Source organism: Misgurnus anguillicaudatus, chromosome 19 (assembly GCF_027580225.2).
Source record: "Misgurnus anguillicaudatus chromosome 19, ASM2758022v2, whole genome shotgun sequence".
NCBI classification, from domain to species: Eukaryota; Metazoa; Chordata; class Actinopteri; order Cypriniformes; family Cobitidae; genus Misgurnus; species Misgurnus anguillicaudatus.
In genome coordinates this window covers 13,667,899-13,686,323 of record NC_073355.2, presented here as the reverse complement: position 1 = coordinate 13,686,323, position 18,425 = coordinate 13,667,899, and the positions used below count along the sequence as shown (strand labels likewise).

The window sequence follows — 18,425 nt, the reverse complement described above, 5'->3', positions numbered from 1 at the left end:
GTGAACTATCCGTTTAAGTCTTTATTATACTTCATACTAACAGTTCCTAGCACCCTATGCAGACATTTATGCTTTAAGATGACATATTTATGTTGCAATACCTTTAATTCTGGTGGGCTGTAGAGTAAATCCTCCAACACTAGAGGGCAGCAGTTCTTCAGACAGCTATCACAGAACTCCCGAATCAACTGTAAGTTATACAGGCTGTCAGCAGCAGACATTGACTCCTTCATACAGACATCTATAAAGGAGAAATAAAACAGAAATCATTTGCTTATTCGACAATATAACGTCCATTGCAAATGAAAGCATTTGAGATGTTGTACCCTCTAATCGCAACAGTCCAGGACAGTAATGGTGAATAACAGCAGCAACAGCACATCCACTGGACAAATCCTTCACTTCATTCACCACAGGAAAACAAGGTTTCAGCTTAGACTGCATCCTGTCCTTCCTGTACCGGATCTGAACGAGAGAAACATTGGGTTTGACTTCAGTGCATTTATATTCAACTCTGTTGTTTGCTCTTCCTGTTAAACAGCTGATCCAGTGGAGGAAACACATGCAAAAAAATAAGGATTTAAAGCATGCCCATATTCAAGACACACATGCTCAATTAAAACTGTACAAACAATGGACACATTTAAAGATAAAAGTGGAAGTATTGTGATAAATGATGAAAAATATATTTTGATAAATGATTGTAAGCGCACAGTTGATGGTACCCATTGAATTCCATCGCATTTGTTTTCCTACAATGGAAGTCAATGGTTACAATCTGCTGTGTGTTTACCATCATTTATCAAAATATCTTATTTCGTGTTCATCAGAAAAAAGGAATTCATACAGGTTTACAACAACATGAAGATGAGAACGATGATGACATGATTTAAAAATTTGGGTGAACTATCCCTTTAATAAATAAAGCAAGCCTTTGTGCTAAAGCTGGCAATGTTTTCCTGTAGCTCAATTGGTAGAGCATTGAGTAAATCATCATGGGTTTGATTCTCTGGGAACACACATACTCATTTGTATATATTAGAACTTTATACCTAAAATGCATTTTAAGTTAGTTATGGATAAAAGTGTCTGCCAAATGTGTTTTTAAGTGTTTTGGGTCATGGACTGTATGGACGCTTAAAGGTGCAGTGTGTAACTTTTAGTATGATCTTTTGACATAAGTTCAATATAACTATATTATCAGTGGTGTATAAATACCTTACAAAATGAACTGTTACTGTGTTTATTACCTTATAATGAGACGTTTTTATTTACATACACCATGGGTCCCTTTACATGGAAGTCGCCATTTTGTACCGCCATGTTTCTGCAGTAGCCCTAAACAGACAAACTGCTCTACAGAGCGTGTTTTGTCACTACTGTATTTTGTCGTATACAACAACATGTTTGTCCTGTGACAGCTACTGTAGCTTCTCTATGCATTTAGTTGAACGGTGGACTGAGCCGTTGGTTGCAATTCACAATCTCACTGCTAGATGCTGCTAAAATCTACACACTGCACCTTTAATATCTTCATCAGAAAGCAATGCATATGCCAGTGAGCATCTCACATTAACCAAATCAAGAAATATTACACCCCTAAAATTTGGGCAAAAACCTCACAGTGTGCACCCATTTTGAGAGCAAGAACATAAACACACATGAAACCAGAATCCAGGAAAAGCGGGTGAGATAAGCCCAAAGAACAGCAAGGACATTGTTAGGAAGAACTGGGACAGAACAGACTCGAGAGACTTAAAACGTTAACGGTCCATGCAGCGTGATGAACACACCGGCTAACACCTGATACATCAATAGACCTTTTCTACTTGATATCCGACATGCACTTACTAACCGAATGCACATTAATGACACAAAGACCGACTATATTCATCTAACCGCAACAAACAATGCTTTTCCTCTATCCTAACCACACATTTCCATATCATGCCATTTTATTTATTTTTTTTTTTGTAATGCAAATTTGTTGATTTTTCAATGCCAGAATGTCAGACGCTGCTTCCTGTTTTCTTGAGCTTTTTTCTGGAGAAAAGCATTGTTATCTTTCTGATTCAGTAAGATACAGTCTTTGACCTTGCACTTTACCCAAAGGGTAATATGATACATATCAAATCTCTCTGAAGAGGCTCATGTCATTTTTAAATGTTTTGTACTGTATAAAATCATCAAAGTAATGAACATTCTGTGCAAATATAAACTTGATATTTGTATGTGTGTATTAGTACATCTTAATGATATACAAAAGGTAAAAACACCAAAGTAAAGGATGACCTAGTTATCGGTTCCAATGTAAATCTCTTTTCTTGGACTACGAAAAACACACGGATTGTAGGCAACATATTACTTCCAGGGATTGGTGATGTAGACAAGACCAACATTATCATAATTCCTCCCGCTTCAGACTCACAGCCTGTAAGTTAACTCCTATTATGCCGGATTTCCACCAACTGCTGAGCAGCTGCAGATCGGCTCCGCTGCGTTACGGCTTCGCACTCCGCCAATACCCACCAGTTCCATATTTGTTGCAGAGCGGCTGCGTGCTGAAGAGACGAGGAACCATGTCTCGCAAATTCACGTGATGATCGCGCGATATCTAGTTCTGTCTCCGCCCATTATGACGTTGAATTATGATGTTTTTACAAACCAGCCCAGATCACAACATGAGATCTCGCGAATTCAGGTATGATCACGCAATATAGTCATGGCTCCGCTCTGCATCCGGAAAAAATAGAAGCTCTGCGTATTTGTTTCCGGAGGGCTGCGGATGGCCGGAGCCGTGACGGATGCGGAACGCAGTCAGTGGAAATTCACACATTGACTTGAATGGAAACAGGTTGACTCCGCCGCCGCTCCGCAGTGGATGCGCAGTCGGTGGAAATCCGGCATTAGCATTGCATTATGAGTGAATCTTTCAAACATGGTAAGGAGCGTCACATTTCTGGCTTACGTCAGAAGTATTCACACCAATGATAACGTACAGATTAGCTGGCCAATCAGGGACACAGCGCTTTTCAGATCGGTGAGATATGTACAAAATCAATGCGTTGTAGGAAGACAGTATATCTGGAGCTACAAAAATGTACGGTATGTGGAAAATAATGTGTTTTTAACCATAAACAACGAAAATTTCATTATACCAAATACACAAAATAATGTTGTTTTTAGCAATGAAATATGTGCACTTTAATGGAATTGGGAATTTGAAAAACTTGCAGAGTTGACTATAAAAGGGAACTTAAATGTAGTTAAAAACTCTTGCAGCATTATTTTGTTTAAAACAATAAGATTTAATGCAATTTCAGTTTAATTTCTACCCTGCACATTAATTAGTCACATGCACACAGCTTACTGAAGAGCCATTGAGGCCACACCCCCAAAATGTTTTTTTTATCTTTGTATATAATATAGCTTATATAAATTTCTCTAAATTTCCAAATAATTACTTTTAAAGGAAGAGTATGTAGGATTGTGGCTAAAACTGGTACTGCAATCACAAAACCGGTGGCCAATACACAACATGACACAAAAACATCAGTTGAGGGCTGCAAATCCACTTTTTAAATGACAATATCCTGGCTGGACCACTGTTGTGAGTGATATAAGTATTTGAAATGAAATTTCTTAATGTCTAGTGACATATCAGGGCCATTTTATGATCAATTGATATACATTTCTTACATACTGTTCCTTTAAGTTTCCAATTTGGAATATTTCCAAAATTCCCTAGATTCCCCTCTTTAGGATTACATCAAACTTGCAGGCAGGTGTGCTGAAAAAGGGCAAAACTAAACTTACTCGCATGCCATGATAAGAGAGAAGTGCATGCTAGCCCGTATGAGTTGGGTTGAGTCCCAAATGGCACACTCCAGTTTTTTGGACTTCCTCAGAGTCCACACTTTGATGACATCATGTAGTGCAGACCTTAGGGACCCTTGATGTGAGTCCATGAGTGCGCTCCGGAGTCGTAATTTGGGACAGACTTGAGCGTCACCCCGGAAATAGGAAGAGAGGTTGTCCATCAGTGTGAACTCCTCCCTTCCGTCATCTGTTTGCTCATTCGCAAGGACTTGTGGGTTGGTAAAGTGCGTGAAGCCTGTGCCAAAGAACGCATCAAGGTTGCAAAGCTCACACTGATTTTACGCACACTACGGAGCGTAAAAATGACAGATGGGACACCCTACGGACTCGTAGACTAAGCGAGCACGTGCAATTTAAACCCACGAGACCGAAAGTCCACATGAAGTGCGCCATTTGGGACAGGGCCTAAAATGAATGTCAGATCCGATTCCAAACACAAGTTAAACTCCAACAGGTTGACTGATCAGCAGGGGGCGAAAGTGGACAGTTCGATGAGTTCAAGATAGGAAAATGGAGGAAAGGAGGATGGAAGGGAAGATGAAAGAGAGACTTACAGGAACAAGTTTCCAGTACCAGCGAGTTGGACACTGTCAGAAGTGACAGAAGATGAGAAAAAGGAAAGGGAGGAGGGGAAGTGAGAAGAGGGACTGGGATAGATACAGTATATAGGACAGCAAAGTTGACCTACAGAAGAAAATAGGTCTCCTAAAGCAGTGACTTTCTATTTAAAGTGAAGTTATCAAGCATGTAACATGTGAGGCTGTCTGTATATTTGTCTCTTACCGATGGCTGAACAGGCTGTGGTTCATTACTAAGCTGAGATCCATCAGTCTGTGATCCTTCATATTGCTCTTTCAATTTCTGATTCAGCTGCACAACAAAAACAAAAACATATATTTATGCTATATATGACAATGAATAAAGTGCAAATAAACTTTATTTTAAGGATGACACCACAGGGCACTTTGTGGAGGTCCTATAAGAACAATTATTGTATATGTGGTCAAGTCAGTAAGCCATTTTAAAGGAATAATTCACCCAATTGTTACAAACCTATTTTAGCTTACAATACAGCTTTCAATAGTTTTTTGTGAGAAGTAAAACATGTTTGGAATAAAATGTGACCTTGGACCACAAAACCAGTCATAAGTAGCACGGGTATATTTGTAGCAACAGCCAACAATACATTGTATGCAAAAATACATTTGGATATTAAAGGTGGAGTGCACGATTTCTGAAAATAATCGTTGCCAGGGTTGGGCATGTGTGGGGCGGGTCTATCAAAAGAAGGTCCAGATTCTATTGGGGTAGGGGTGTGTTTGTTTAGGTGATTTCAAATGTCAACATTTGCTTTCAGAGATAATGGACCCTGCCTTTAAGTAAAGGTCATGTTCCATGAAGATGTTTTGTAAATCTCCTACCATAAATAGATCAAAACTGTAATTATCATTAGTAATATGTGTTGCTAATGACTTCATTTAGACAACTTTAAAGGTGATTTTCTCAATATTTCGTTTTTTTTGCACCCTCAGATTCCAGATTTTCACATAGTCAAATAATAAAATTGTTAGTGGGCAATATATTGGTGCTAGGTATGGGACGATTACCGGTTTCACAATTAACCACGGTAAAAGGTCCTGGCGGTTAGTATTATGATTTAAAATGTAATTATCATTACAACCATGTTTGATTACCGTGATTTTGAAAACTCGTGGTAAATCCTGTCCTGCCAGAATCAGTGATGCAGGCGCGCACATGCAACATAGTTTTTTGCACAAGAAGGCATTTAAGGGATAATGTATTGTATTCATTCACGGTAAACTTATTAGACAGAATTGTTTATTTTTTTACCACAGAAATAATTTCAGGGACATGAAATATTACTTAACTTGTTTAAATGTTTTCAGTGTGTGTATCAGTTCTTTTTGAACATTTCCATCTCATTTTAACAAAACCACAATAATATTGATAACCGTGATAACTTTGGTCACTATAATCATGATGAACCCCTTGGTGCACCCCTTTTTTATTTAAAGTTTTTTTTGAGATACAGAAATGGACCCTATTATATTTTCGAATACACATTCCTAGACTTATGCACATGTTATCAGTGCTCCTTATTGCAAAAAATTTAAAAAGTTTGTCTTGCATAATAACGCAATAACTTTCTCCACTACTAAAACATCACAACTTTTAATGTTTTTATACATATTATATTATATTGTATTATATTTTATATATATATATATATATATATATATATATATATATATATATATATATATATATATATATATATATATATATATATATATATATATATATATATATATATATATATATTATATATATATAAAATGTATATATATATATATATATATCACATGGTGGTTCAAATGTTTTTTTTTTGGAAAATATTTAGTTTTTTTGTTTTTTCTGTAAAAAAAACATGGGCTAATGTAAACAAACAGGCATATAAAGGGTTAAATATATATATATATATATATATATATATATATATACCTAAAGGGGCGGTTTCCCGGACAGGGATTAGACTAGTCCTAGACTAAAACATTTTTAAGAACTGTCCAAACTGAAAACAGCTTGCACTGACATATCTTAACCCTCAAGAGTTCCTTTAAAAAACTTCCTTAAGTGTTCCTAAGGCCACAAAATGACACCTTCCCAAAAACTGCTCTAAAAATATCATATTTCAATATTTTTTTTCATTTTAAACGATGCAGTCTTTTAGAACTACTTCTGCCTGAAACATACATATCAAATATTAATATAATTTGTGAAAATTTTAACCCTTTATATGCCTGTTTGTTTACATTAGCCCATGTTTTTTTTACAGAAAAAACAAAAAAACTAAATATTTTCCAAAAAAAAACATTTGAACCACCATGTGATTATTATTATTATTATATCCTGAGATGGGTCAAAGATTGGTAGCAACATTGATTTTCATGCATTGTTATTTTTTGAACAGGGTCAGATTTTATAAAAAACTTCCTTAAGTGTTCCTAAGGCCACAAAATGACACCTTCCTAAAAACTGCTCTAAAAATATCATATGTCAATATTTTTTTTCATTTTAAACGATGCAGTCTTTTAGAACTACTTCTGCCTGAAACATACATATCAAATATTAATATAATTTGTGAAAATTTTAACCCTTTATATGCCTGTTTGTTTACATTAGCCCATGTTTTTTTTACAGAAAAAACAAAAAAACTAAATATTTTCCAAAAAAAAAACATTTGAACCACCATGTGATTATTATTATTATTATATCCTGAGATGGGTCAAAGATTGGTAGCAACATTGATTTTCATGCATTGTTATTTTTTGAACAGGGTCAGATTTTATAAAAAAATTCCTTAAATGTTCCTAAGGCCACAAAATGACACCTTCCTAAAAATTGCTCTAAAAATATCATACGTCAATATTTTTTTTTTTCATTTTAAACTATGCAGTTTTTTATAACTACTTCTTTCTGAAACATACATATGAAATATGAATTAAATTTGTGGAAATTTTAACCCTTTATATGCCTGTTTGTTTACATTAGCCCATGTTTTTTTTAACAGAAAAAACAAAAAAACTAAATATTTTCCAAAAAACACATTTGAACCACCATGTGATTATTATTATTATTATACCCTGAGATGGGTCAAAGATTGGTAGCAACATTGATTTTCATGCATTGTTATTTTTTGAACAGGGTCAGATTTTATAAAAAACTTCCTTAAGTGTTCCTAAGGCCACAAAATGACACCTTCCTAAAAATTGCTCTAAAAATATCATACGTCAATATTTTTTTCCACTTTAAATGATTCAGTCTTTTAGAACTACTTCTGCCTGAAACATACATATGAAATATTAATTAAATTTGTGGAAATTTTAACCCTTTACATGCCAGTTTGTTTAAATTAACCCATGTTTTTTAACAGAAAAAAGCAAAAATCTAAATATTTTCCCCCAAAAAAACATTTGAACTACCATTTGATTATAATTATTATTAGACCCTAGGATGGGTAAAAGATTGGTAGCAACATTGATTCTGATGCATTGTTATTTTTTGAACAGGGTCAGATTTTATACAAAACTCACACTTCCTAAGGCCAAAATGATCCTAAGGCCAAAATGACACCTTCCCAAAAACTGCTCAAAAAATATCACACATCAATAATTTTTTCCACTTTAAACTATTAAATCTTTTAACACTACTTCTTCCTGAAACATACATGTCAAATATTAATTAAATTTGTGGAAATTTTAACCCTTTAATTGCCAATATGTTAACATTAATCGAACCACAGTGTTCGGCTGATGTCGTGAAAACTTTTGTGGGACATCGTAGCCCAGATAGTGACCTGTCCTGATTTCTCACTCCAGAGACTGAGGGCTGATTCATTTTTTATCTGTAAACACCGGTCAGAATGAGCAGCCCCACATAAGCCTGCAGTTTCTGTGTCTCAAGATCACTCCAGTCTGTGACTGTCTCCCATGTAGGTTTGTCATGGCCCCAATATGCTGCAGGATTTCATGCATCAGCATCAATGAAAAGCTTGAAGTCAGGGCACTGATTCGGGCAGTGGCATAGAGTGTGAGCGCTGGGATCAAATCTCTGGCTGCTGGGAAGTAGCGGAGCGTCTCCATGTTTGTGGGAGACCAGAAGATTTTTCAATTTTTTACGTCCATTCTGCCGCCACTTCATCAATCTCCTCTCCGCTCTCACCTTCTGACAACTCTTCTGAAGATCCTTCTAATGAATTAGACTTCAGCTGGTCTACTTCTACCTCTGAGGCCTCCGTGTCGAGCTCAGAATCCTCGGAGGAAGATGAGGAGTCATCCTCGCTCTTGAAGTGCATGATTATTTCAGGAGCCTTATGTGTGCTGTAATGCCTTGCCATTTTTACTACTTCTGCTATACTGTTCATACTTATAGCAGTGTACTTACATAAACAACATGAGCGAGAAACAAAATGAACATTGATTTTGTTTCGGTTCTGGCCTCTCATTGTTTTTATTATTGAATTAGTTTATAATGCAGAATGTGCCCTTCAAAGAGAGAAGAATTTGGATATGTTGAATATGCCCCCCTGCCCCACTCAACACCGACTCCACCCCGACATCGCCACCACCCCCTTACCACTCAGACACACTTTTTTTACACACACACCAATTTTCAACATTAAAGGTTTATCTTTTCAGGAGCTATGCGGTCCGCAGAAAACAGCAAAAATTTTGACATTTTGATGAATGCTTGAAATGGTAAAAAAGGAGCGCCACCTGGTGGACAAGTATAAAAATTAAAACTTCAAGGCCAGTAGTTCGAAATGATATATTGACATTAAGGTATGTATTAGTTTATGTTAAGATAAATGGGGGGTCAAAAATGGTAGTTATAATGGTTTTCAATGGGGCATTTTTTGTCCTTAGGAACACATTAGTCGGTTTTTGCGTAGCTTAGCCATTTTAAGCTAATTTAAAAAACTGAAACCAAAATTCTAAAATGTTTACCTCTGGCAGTTTTGAGCAATATTCAGTCATCACTGTCAGGATGGTTTAAAAAGTCAAAATGACACAAAATGTCCCTAGGAACTCTTAAGGGTTAAAATCCATCAGTGCCCTTTGTTTTGCCTCAAAATGCACACAGGTAATGTTTTTAGTAAGGCATGTTTGTTAAAACTAGCTATATTTCCTAATTAAACTAAGACCTAGTCTTGGATTATGCTAATCCCTGTCCGGGAAACCGCCCCAAAATGTATATATATACACTGGTTTTGTGGTCCAGGGTCAACTATATTACAGTAATGTATATCGAATATTATAAACCACAAAACCAGTTTAGCAATAGCCAAAAATATATTGTATGGGTCAAATTATCGATTGTTTTAAACCAAACATTACTAGGATTTTAAGTAAAGATCATGTTACATGAAAACATTTAGTAAATTTCCTAAAGTGCATCTATCAAAAATTTATTTATCATAAGTAATATGGTGTTGCTAAGGACTTTATTTGTGAGGGCGATTTTCTCAATGCTTTGATTATGTTTTGCACCAGATTACATATTTTCAAATAGTTGTACCTCTGACAAATTTTGTCATACCCTAACAAACCACACATCAAAGCTTATTTACTCAGATTATATATAATTCTCATAGGGCTGTGCAAAAAAAAATCGCCTGCAATTCTCAAAATCAAAAAATTGACCCTTATGATTTGGTGCTACATGGTCCTTTATAAGCACGAGAAAATAAAACAGTGTTCAACTAATTACTTTAAGCATTGTGTATACTGTTAAAGTGTTTACATTAGTTTATGAGAGTTATTTTAGCTCGTGTGAGGAACTGTGTGGTTGCGGTTTGTTTTACGAGATTGTGGACTCAGCGTGTTAACCCAACACAGCAGGGCGCTGTCCCAACTCGCATCTGTACGGAGCAGCTCGGATCCGCCGCTCGCCTTGACTGCACTCACCGTCTCCATGGCAGCCACGGCCATTAAAGCATCCATCAACTCCAAGTGGGCGCTCTGCACCAATCAGAGGAAACAAACATGGCCGTCAGGGCACAGAGAAAACCCAGCTGTCATTAGTAGAAACATCCTGTGTGTGTTTAATGTAATAATGCAGTCTAGTGACATTAAGAGTAGCCTGGATAGTCAGGACCTTCAGAAATGACGAAATAGTCTCTGGTGAATAATAAAAGGAAATGCCAAGCAATCTGTATGTCCTACAGAAGGAAAAATTGCTATGCGACAAACCAATAAAATCCAATCGGAAGATTTTTGTTAAATGTACATGATTCTGGACCAATGATATTCCACAATGGGCGGGGCTACATGGCATGACACCACAGAAACTGAAATCAAGTGCATGACAAAATGTTCAGTCACTCATCACTATGATTATGGCTGGTTAGGATAAAAGTTGAGATACATGAAAGAGAGCTTTTAGTGCTTGTCACTTTCTAAAAATGTCTCAAGACAATGAAGGTGACAGTAAATAACTTACATCACAGACAAACACTAAACCAGATTTATGTATATATGTATTGTGTTTTGCAGCATAATGCAACAATGAATAATTGTGCAATCAATATTCATTTCTGACTTCGTATACGTTTTCTCGATCTCTTTAAGTGCAACAGCAAGATTGCTTTCCTCCCTCTCTCTCTCTCTTGCTCTTTCTTGATACTAATAAAACAATTCCCAAAATCCATCCTACTGCAGTATCAGTATAGAGTACAATTTTGATTTTGTACCCTTGTGACAAGCAGGTGCTTTTAAAGCTCACATGGGTACTCATGTGCATGTTCAATGAAGAGCACTTGGTCGAAATGCCTTTGTGGTTATGATGTCATTAATAGTAATGTCAATAGCATCTTTTGCTTGAAATGTGTTTATTTGCTCTGGTATAATTACTTCAAAAAGTAAGAGACGGTTATTTTGATCAAAATATGAAAATCTCTCATAATTAACGCTATCCCACATGTATGAATTCTTTCGATAAATCTTGTTTGTTCTTCTTGCGTGCCACGTGACAAAACCCACATAAGACAACTAGTCACTAGTATGCGGTACTATCTATGAGCCAATCAGGAATTCGTATGTACACAAGAGGACCAATCAGGATACGTTTTTTATGACAGAGGGCCGAAATACGAAATCAGTGAAGACTAAACAATTCTACATAACACAACTTTTATAAGAAACCTCGTAATCGACTATTTTATTGTTGATCTTGTCAAAGACAGCAGCTCCAATTCCATGATATTTTGCTAAGGAGTTTGTTTTCATAGTTAGACATCACGCTAGCCAGCAGTGCTAACATCTTAATAACTTACATAAGAGACGTAAAGCAGAGTTTCAAGTTTGATGATTCTTTTATAGTCACCCCATTGTTGTATGATAGAGGTTGTTTTAACTTTGATCCATCTTGTGTACTTGTATTTATCAAACTTTGTAAAACAACTTTGTTTTTAGTATTAAAATGTCCTAAATATTACAATATTAAAGCCACAATATTTCGTAATAAAATATCCAAAAACAACTGCACAATGTGATATATTCAAGATCATAGAGTTGTGTACTACTTGCATTATCCCAAAAGTTCCCAAGGATTTGTACATCCATTCCAGAGAAAATCCTATTTTAAATAACGGCTCATCCCTTGTAATTGTGGCCCTATCAGTGACTTAATATATCTGCCATATTCCCAGTTTCCGGTTGAAGAAACTATGGCAACACGAGTGGACAAATGCAGCATCTCACACGCAGTTGTTGTGCCTTTCATTAATTCATTACGATGGCATAAAATAATGTGATCAAACGTACAGGTAATAAAAGATAATTCATTAACTAATTTGTGAACATGATTAGTGAATTCCATACATATCTGAATGGTGAAAACAACATCTACCATCGCTCCACTTTCCTTTATAACATCATTAAAGGGACACTTCACTTAAAAAATAAAAACAGGCTCATTTTCCAGCTCCCCTAGAGTTAAACATTTAATTTTTACAGTTTTGGGATCCATTCAGCCGATCTCCGGGTCTGGCGCTAGCACTTTTAGCATAGCTTAGCACAATCCATTGAATCTGATTAGACCATTAGCATCGCACTCAAAAATAACCAACGAGTTTTGATATTTTTCCTATTTAAAAATAGTTACAACATGTACGAAGACCGATGGAAAAATAACGTTGCGATTTTCTAGACCCGAAAATAGTCCCCTTGGTAACTTTCACTAGCAGGGGACTATTTTTGGGCAGTGCATAATATCATTGCGCCTCCTGCAGTCATGTTACGGCAGCAAATCCTTGATTATTACGCCAGAATGAGTTCCTAGCCATATCGGCCTAGAAAATCGCAACTTTTAATTTTCCGTCGGTCTTAGTATACGATGTAACTACAGAAAAGTCAAGTTTTAAATAGGAAAACTATTGAAACTCTTTGGTCATTTTTGAGCGCGATGCTAATGATCTAATCAGATTCAATGGATTATGCTAAGCTATGCTAAAAGTGGTAGTGCCAAACCCGGAGATCGGCTGAATGGATTCCAAAACTGTAAAAATCAAATATTTAGCTGTAGAGGAGCTAGAAAATGAGCCTGTTTTCAAACAAGTGGAGTATCCCTTTAAGCTTTGCCTTTGTTATTGTGCTATTGTGAAATAGCGACCTCTAGCAGTGAAAATCCTACATATTGTGCCTTTAAGCCTTAAAGGGTTAGTTAACCCCAAAATGAAAATTTGATCATTACCCTTGTGTCGTTCTTAACCACAGAGTGCTCCGATTGTACTCACAACACATTTTTAGAAATGTTTGATGAAAATCGGGAGGCTTCTATCTGTCCCATTGACCCCCAGAAAAGAATGAAATACATCACCAAAAAGGTCCATGTTTCATCAGTATAATTATTCTAATAGTAATATTATGAAGCGACAAGAACACTTTTGTGCGCAAAGATTACAAAACGAACCATTTTATTCAAAAATTTCTTCTCCTTCTTGGTCCTTAAGTGCGTGTCCACATCAAACTACGGCGAATGCTGCTGATGTCACCTGCTTTGGATTTCTTGAATGACAGATGTATTTGCTTTTTGGAGCTTCGCCATCTTGAATCTGACCATCCTGAATGCCGTAACAGAAATAATAACCAGCAGTGGACAGAGACACTTACGACTCATAATAATCCTCACGGGCCATTACTGTCCACTCACACCCGAGCCCATTCAAACAACCCAACAGCTCAGTTAGGAAAAACTTCTGAGCAGCAGCCATTAAAGCCATTAACTATTCACAGCCCATTTGCTACCTACTGCCCAAACCACTGACACTTCTTCTGTGGACTGTGCTGTGGTCAATGCTGACACTCACTCGAGTACAACGGCAATACGAGGTCACTAGGGCAGGGTTTACATTTTATTTTAACATTTCTGAAGGTTAAGCATTTATAATGAAGAACTTATGTGAAATCCAGGTTTAAGTCTCGTAATCTTATTATGAGATTAGGAGCATCAAAGTATATAGCAAAAAAAGACTTAAGATGGGTTTTCACATGTAGGGTCAAAACCGTTTAGGCAATATTGGTACATCAGTCACATGACATAACGTATCGATGGAATGTGTGAAAAATCCATACAGATATTTTTAAGAGGCGCCGTCTACACAACAAAGCAGTACAAGGAGCATCCAAACACAGTTTTTGAGGTATTGATAAATATTGCGTTGCTGTCTAAGAGAATCCGTATCAGATTATCCTCCTAAAAAAACTGCCTAAACTTAAATATTCCCAATCCAACTAACAAATCATATACTGATTTAAGTGGGAGCCAGGAGGGGCGTTCCTTGCGCAGACAAACCGGGTGTATGAGTTTATTTACAGTAAATCTTACAAGGACAAAACTAAAAGCCTTCATCTTGGTTTATGACTGAAAGAAAATCTGCCAAAGCCAATCATTCACTATCAGCTGGAGCTACGCCAGACACTTTCTTGGGACATTTTACTTGAGAAAGAAATCAATAGTGTACATTGTCTTTCACGTGTCCCCTGTCGCTGTTTTGCACACACGCATCGCCTAACCTGCACGTCATTACCGACTTTGCCACGTTCAGCATGTAATAATCATTAACTCTCCAACAGTCAACACAGGTCAGAGAAAAACATTCCTCGATGCGACCCGCCCTTATAACTCACACAGTTAAGTCTACTATGTCCTAACCAGTGTCTGTCCCTTTAACACGCTAACATCCCTTCAGTAGCGTGTTTGTCCTTTTGAATTCAGTGAGACACTTGAACGGCGGTGTGTTTCCGAGCATGAACTAAAGTGTGGCCTCTGCAAAGCATTATGGGAGGAGCAGCTCTGTCAGACCGCATTTATACTCCAGGCTCTAAACGTGGGGCTCAGCGAGGGGTCGATTTGTGAGGATAAGCCAGCACAGTGGGTGATATCTGTGCTTAGGTTTGAAAACAGATGTTTTGGCTTACAGTGAAGTAGACAATAATAAATATATTGCATTTAATGGGAAATTGATATGTCACAATGCCCTTTGAGCTTTTAATGGACTGTGTAGATCTGCTCCAGAAAGAACGATTAAAGATAAGATGTGTGCAAAACTACACGTTTCCAATATTGATTAGGTGGTCTTAAAGGAATAGTTTACTCGAAAACGAAAATTCCCTTGAAACCTACGCTTTCTGGCAATGGGATTGTATAACAATGGTCACAAATAAATTCCCCAGTACAGTATTTATTGTAAGGAGACACTGAAAGCAATTCATAACAAAAGAGAGGAATGAAACTGAGAGGAGGGGGGAGGATTGGATTTCCCGTCCCGACGTTCCAGGACTCACTAATCTGAATCACAAGTTTCCTTAATGAGGGGGGATCGAAGACCTACACTGAAATGCAAAGCACACCGGCTTGCCAAATTACCATAACAACCTGCACTGACCCACAATGCACACCACCACACAGCTAAGCACTTGAGGTGTCACAGTGAGGTGACACCAAGGCTGGAAAACCTGAGGTAACACAAGAGAGCGGTAGATGATCAATGGTCTTTAAAAAAAAAAATACCCCGTGCAATCATGTGTAAACCCCCCGAATACCCCAACAAAGTTCAATGTGGTTAAAATTGTGGAGGAAATGAATGTTTATTGAAACCCCCAGTGCGATACAATAAGAAAAGCAGAGGCACAGCAAGGGGTGATTTACATTATGGCAGTGATCTTAAAGGTGGGGTGCATGATCTATGAAAGCTAATGTTGATATTTGAAATCACCTAAACAAACACACCCCTACCCCAATACAATCTGGGCCTTCTTTTGATAGACCCGCCCCACACATACGCAACCCAGGCAACAATGTTGATTAGTAGACACGCCCCTTACTGCTGATTGGCTACAAGTGTGTTTTGGTACTCGGCCCGACTCCTTTTTCAAAGTGTTTTCCAAAATCATGTATTCTTGTACTTTATATTTTATGTAAACACATTGTATGCACTTCACACCAGCAGTAACTAAAGTAGCTATGTTAAAGCAACACTATGTAGTTTCCATGTAAAAATGACTTACAGCTCCCCCATGTGGTTGAAAAGCGCAACAGTGCCTGTTATCAGACACTCTTTTGCAGGCAGGGGGAGGGGCGGGGCTGTGTTTCCTACCCTCCACTGCCACTTTCAGAGTGTGCTTGTAGCAGCTAGGAGGCTGCTCAGGTTGCAGCAGCAGTAAAATTTGTCCAGTTAAAAGTTGTTATATCACTGAAATAATTTTAGAGACATTATTTAAAGGTAAAAAAAACTACATAGTGTTGCTTTAATACATTAAGTATATTTTTGGCGGTATGACTACAATTGTGTTGTGTATGAAATACTTTAGCTTGTCCTAGCTACTTTTTACAAGTAGCGGTGTAAGACAAAACAAAAACACTACATTGTTGTTGATACATCACGTCGTACTGGGCTGTGAGCTTAAAACCAAAGTCAGCCATAAACAGAATGTCTCTCTCTCTTTCACATAACCTCCAGAAGCATCATTCATTTAAGTAAATTGAATCATTCAAACAGTGAATGTTCATAAATTCCTATAAAAAAAAACCTCAGCTCATCATAACATGCAGATATCTAGGGATTTACAGAAAAATTGTAATGGGGCATACACACCAAATGCAAATTCAACAATTTGTGCGTGTAAATTACATACGAAGTAGATGTGAAGACGCGAATAGGGCGCGAATAGGCGCGAAAAGGCACAAAAAGACGCAAAGTTGTGTGGGGCGATGCAAATTACGTGAATTAGTTGACGTGATTGCTGCGAAAAAATGCGTTGTTCGCATCAAACGCATCTTCGCGAAAGTTAAAAAAAATATTCAAATCAAGTGAAAATTCGCATGACACGAAGTTAAATCCTGGGAGTTATCTAGAGTGAGGAACGTGGTGCTTCGCGCTTGGTGTGTACGCAGCATTAGTTAGTTTGTGTCTCAATACAAAATATAACAACTAGTCACCAGACAAGCAAGAAGTTGTTGATGTGCCGCTATATTTAAATTTCTTATATATATTATGCATTTGAATATATTTAAAATGTGCATTTATTTTGGTTTCAGATTCACTTCCAAAGACACAGATCAGTCCATTGAAGTCTATTTTGATAACGTCGCCTTGTTGTCTCTGTGTAAACTATGTAACCGCGAAATCTGTGATAACGGTGACGCCATGCGCATGCGTTAGTTTAGCCTACAGGCTTGTGCTAGTATAACCAATACTAGCAAAAGCTAATGCTGTCACTTTATATACCTTTCTTCCGTTGCACGCATGTTGGCCTGAAGTTAACTAGTATGCGTTTATCATTCCCTTTAGTGTCTAAACTGACCTCTGGAACAAATACTTTGTCGAAAATTAAACAATTCGGTTTAAAGATAGCAAGGGGAGACAGCGAGCATAGTTCCCCGCTGTGAAGAGAGGTTTGGTTTGCAACCAGGCAAGAATTTAAGGATCTAGCTAACATTGTACAGTAACACAGTAACTTAGCTCAGTGTAGTAGTTGATACGCTTTAGCTATGATTTAAGCTAAGGTAATTTACAGTTTATTTATTAGTCTACTGTAGAGGGACTATTTTGTTACTGATTCTTTGCGGAAGTCTACTGAAAGTTAAGTTTGGTCTACAAAAGCCATTTGTTTATGTTGTTGCTACTGAAACTGACTATAGTCCGGGTCATTTGTAGTAATAAACCTACCTCTTTTGCCGTCTAAACAAAACTGTTTAATGCTTCGACATCTTGACTATATGTACAGTATTTATCAGTCTGTAGAAGAATGTGTATGTTTGTAGTGTTTCTTTACAAGGTAACATCGCCATCTCCTGGCCTGGCATGGATAATACAGAGTATTTAGTTGTCTGCAGATCTTTTTGACAGCTATATCATGTGCATGTGAAATATTTTGCTTTTTCACTTTTTTACTACATTGTTTTCATGTAAGCATAGCCTAGTATACATCTGGATGGTGAGGTTGAGTCTGGATCACAGATTATCACTAATCTTCACAGATCTTTATCCTTTATGGGGGCTGGGCTCTGCTCCACATCCATCAGACCTTCAGAGAGCTACACAGCTAACCAGAAAGGTCAGACCACTGTCTGCAGATATTACTGAATTCAGAGCAGATTACGTCTTCCACATAACCTGGATGCTACCTATACAAAAAATGCCATGGGATCGAACCCCTGGCACGGAGTTGTTTACTGTTCATGCCACATGTTGTTGTGCCTCCATCCTGCGGACATCATGACCCACTTTCCTCATGCTGTCACAGCAGACAACCAACCATTCGGTCACCCCCACAGCCGGGACCATAGACATTATATTCGTAGATGCCTAGTGACGTGCTGGAACGTAATCCAGCATCGCCGCCATATTGATTGGGTCTCCTCACTCTACACTAGGACCAGAGTCAATCCGAGTCAATGGAGAACAAGCAACTAAGCCCGTATTTTGTGCAGCTTACGGTTGCAATAACCGGCACTGTATTGAT

General features: G+C 37.4%; 1 protein-coding gene across 6 annotated transcripts in view; it reads right to left on the bottom strand.

The window, feature by feature from the left end:
- camsap3 (calmodulin regulated spectrin-associated protein family, member 3) overlaps window positions 1-18,425 on the bottom strand; it is a 53,415-nt gene that overhangs the window by 8,038 nt on the left and 26,952 nt on the right. For 5 of the 6 annotated variants that reach the window (XM_073856976.1, XM_073856977.1, XM_073856974.1 and 2 more), the window contains exons 3-7: window positions 10,282-10,421; window positions 4,663-4,750; window positions 4,434-4,466; window positions 327-465; window positions 102-241 (exon numbers count right to left, since the gene is read on the bottom strand). In XM_073856976.1, coding sequence (XP_073713077.1) covers window positions 102-241; window positions 327-465; window positions 4,434-4,466; window positions 4,663-4,750; window positions 10,282-10,421 — 540 coding nt within the window. The remainder of the gene's footprint in view (window positions 1-101; window positions 242-326; window positions 466-4,433; window positions 4,467-4,662; window positions 4,751-10,281; window positions 10,422-18,425) is intronic. The other variant, XM_073856978.1, reaches the window with a different exon arrangement.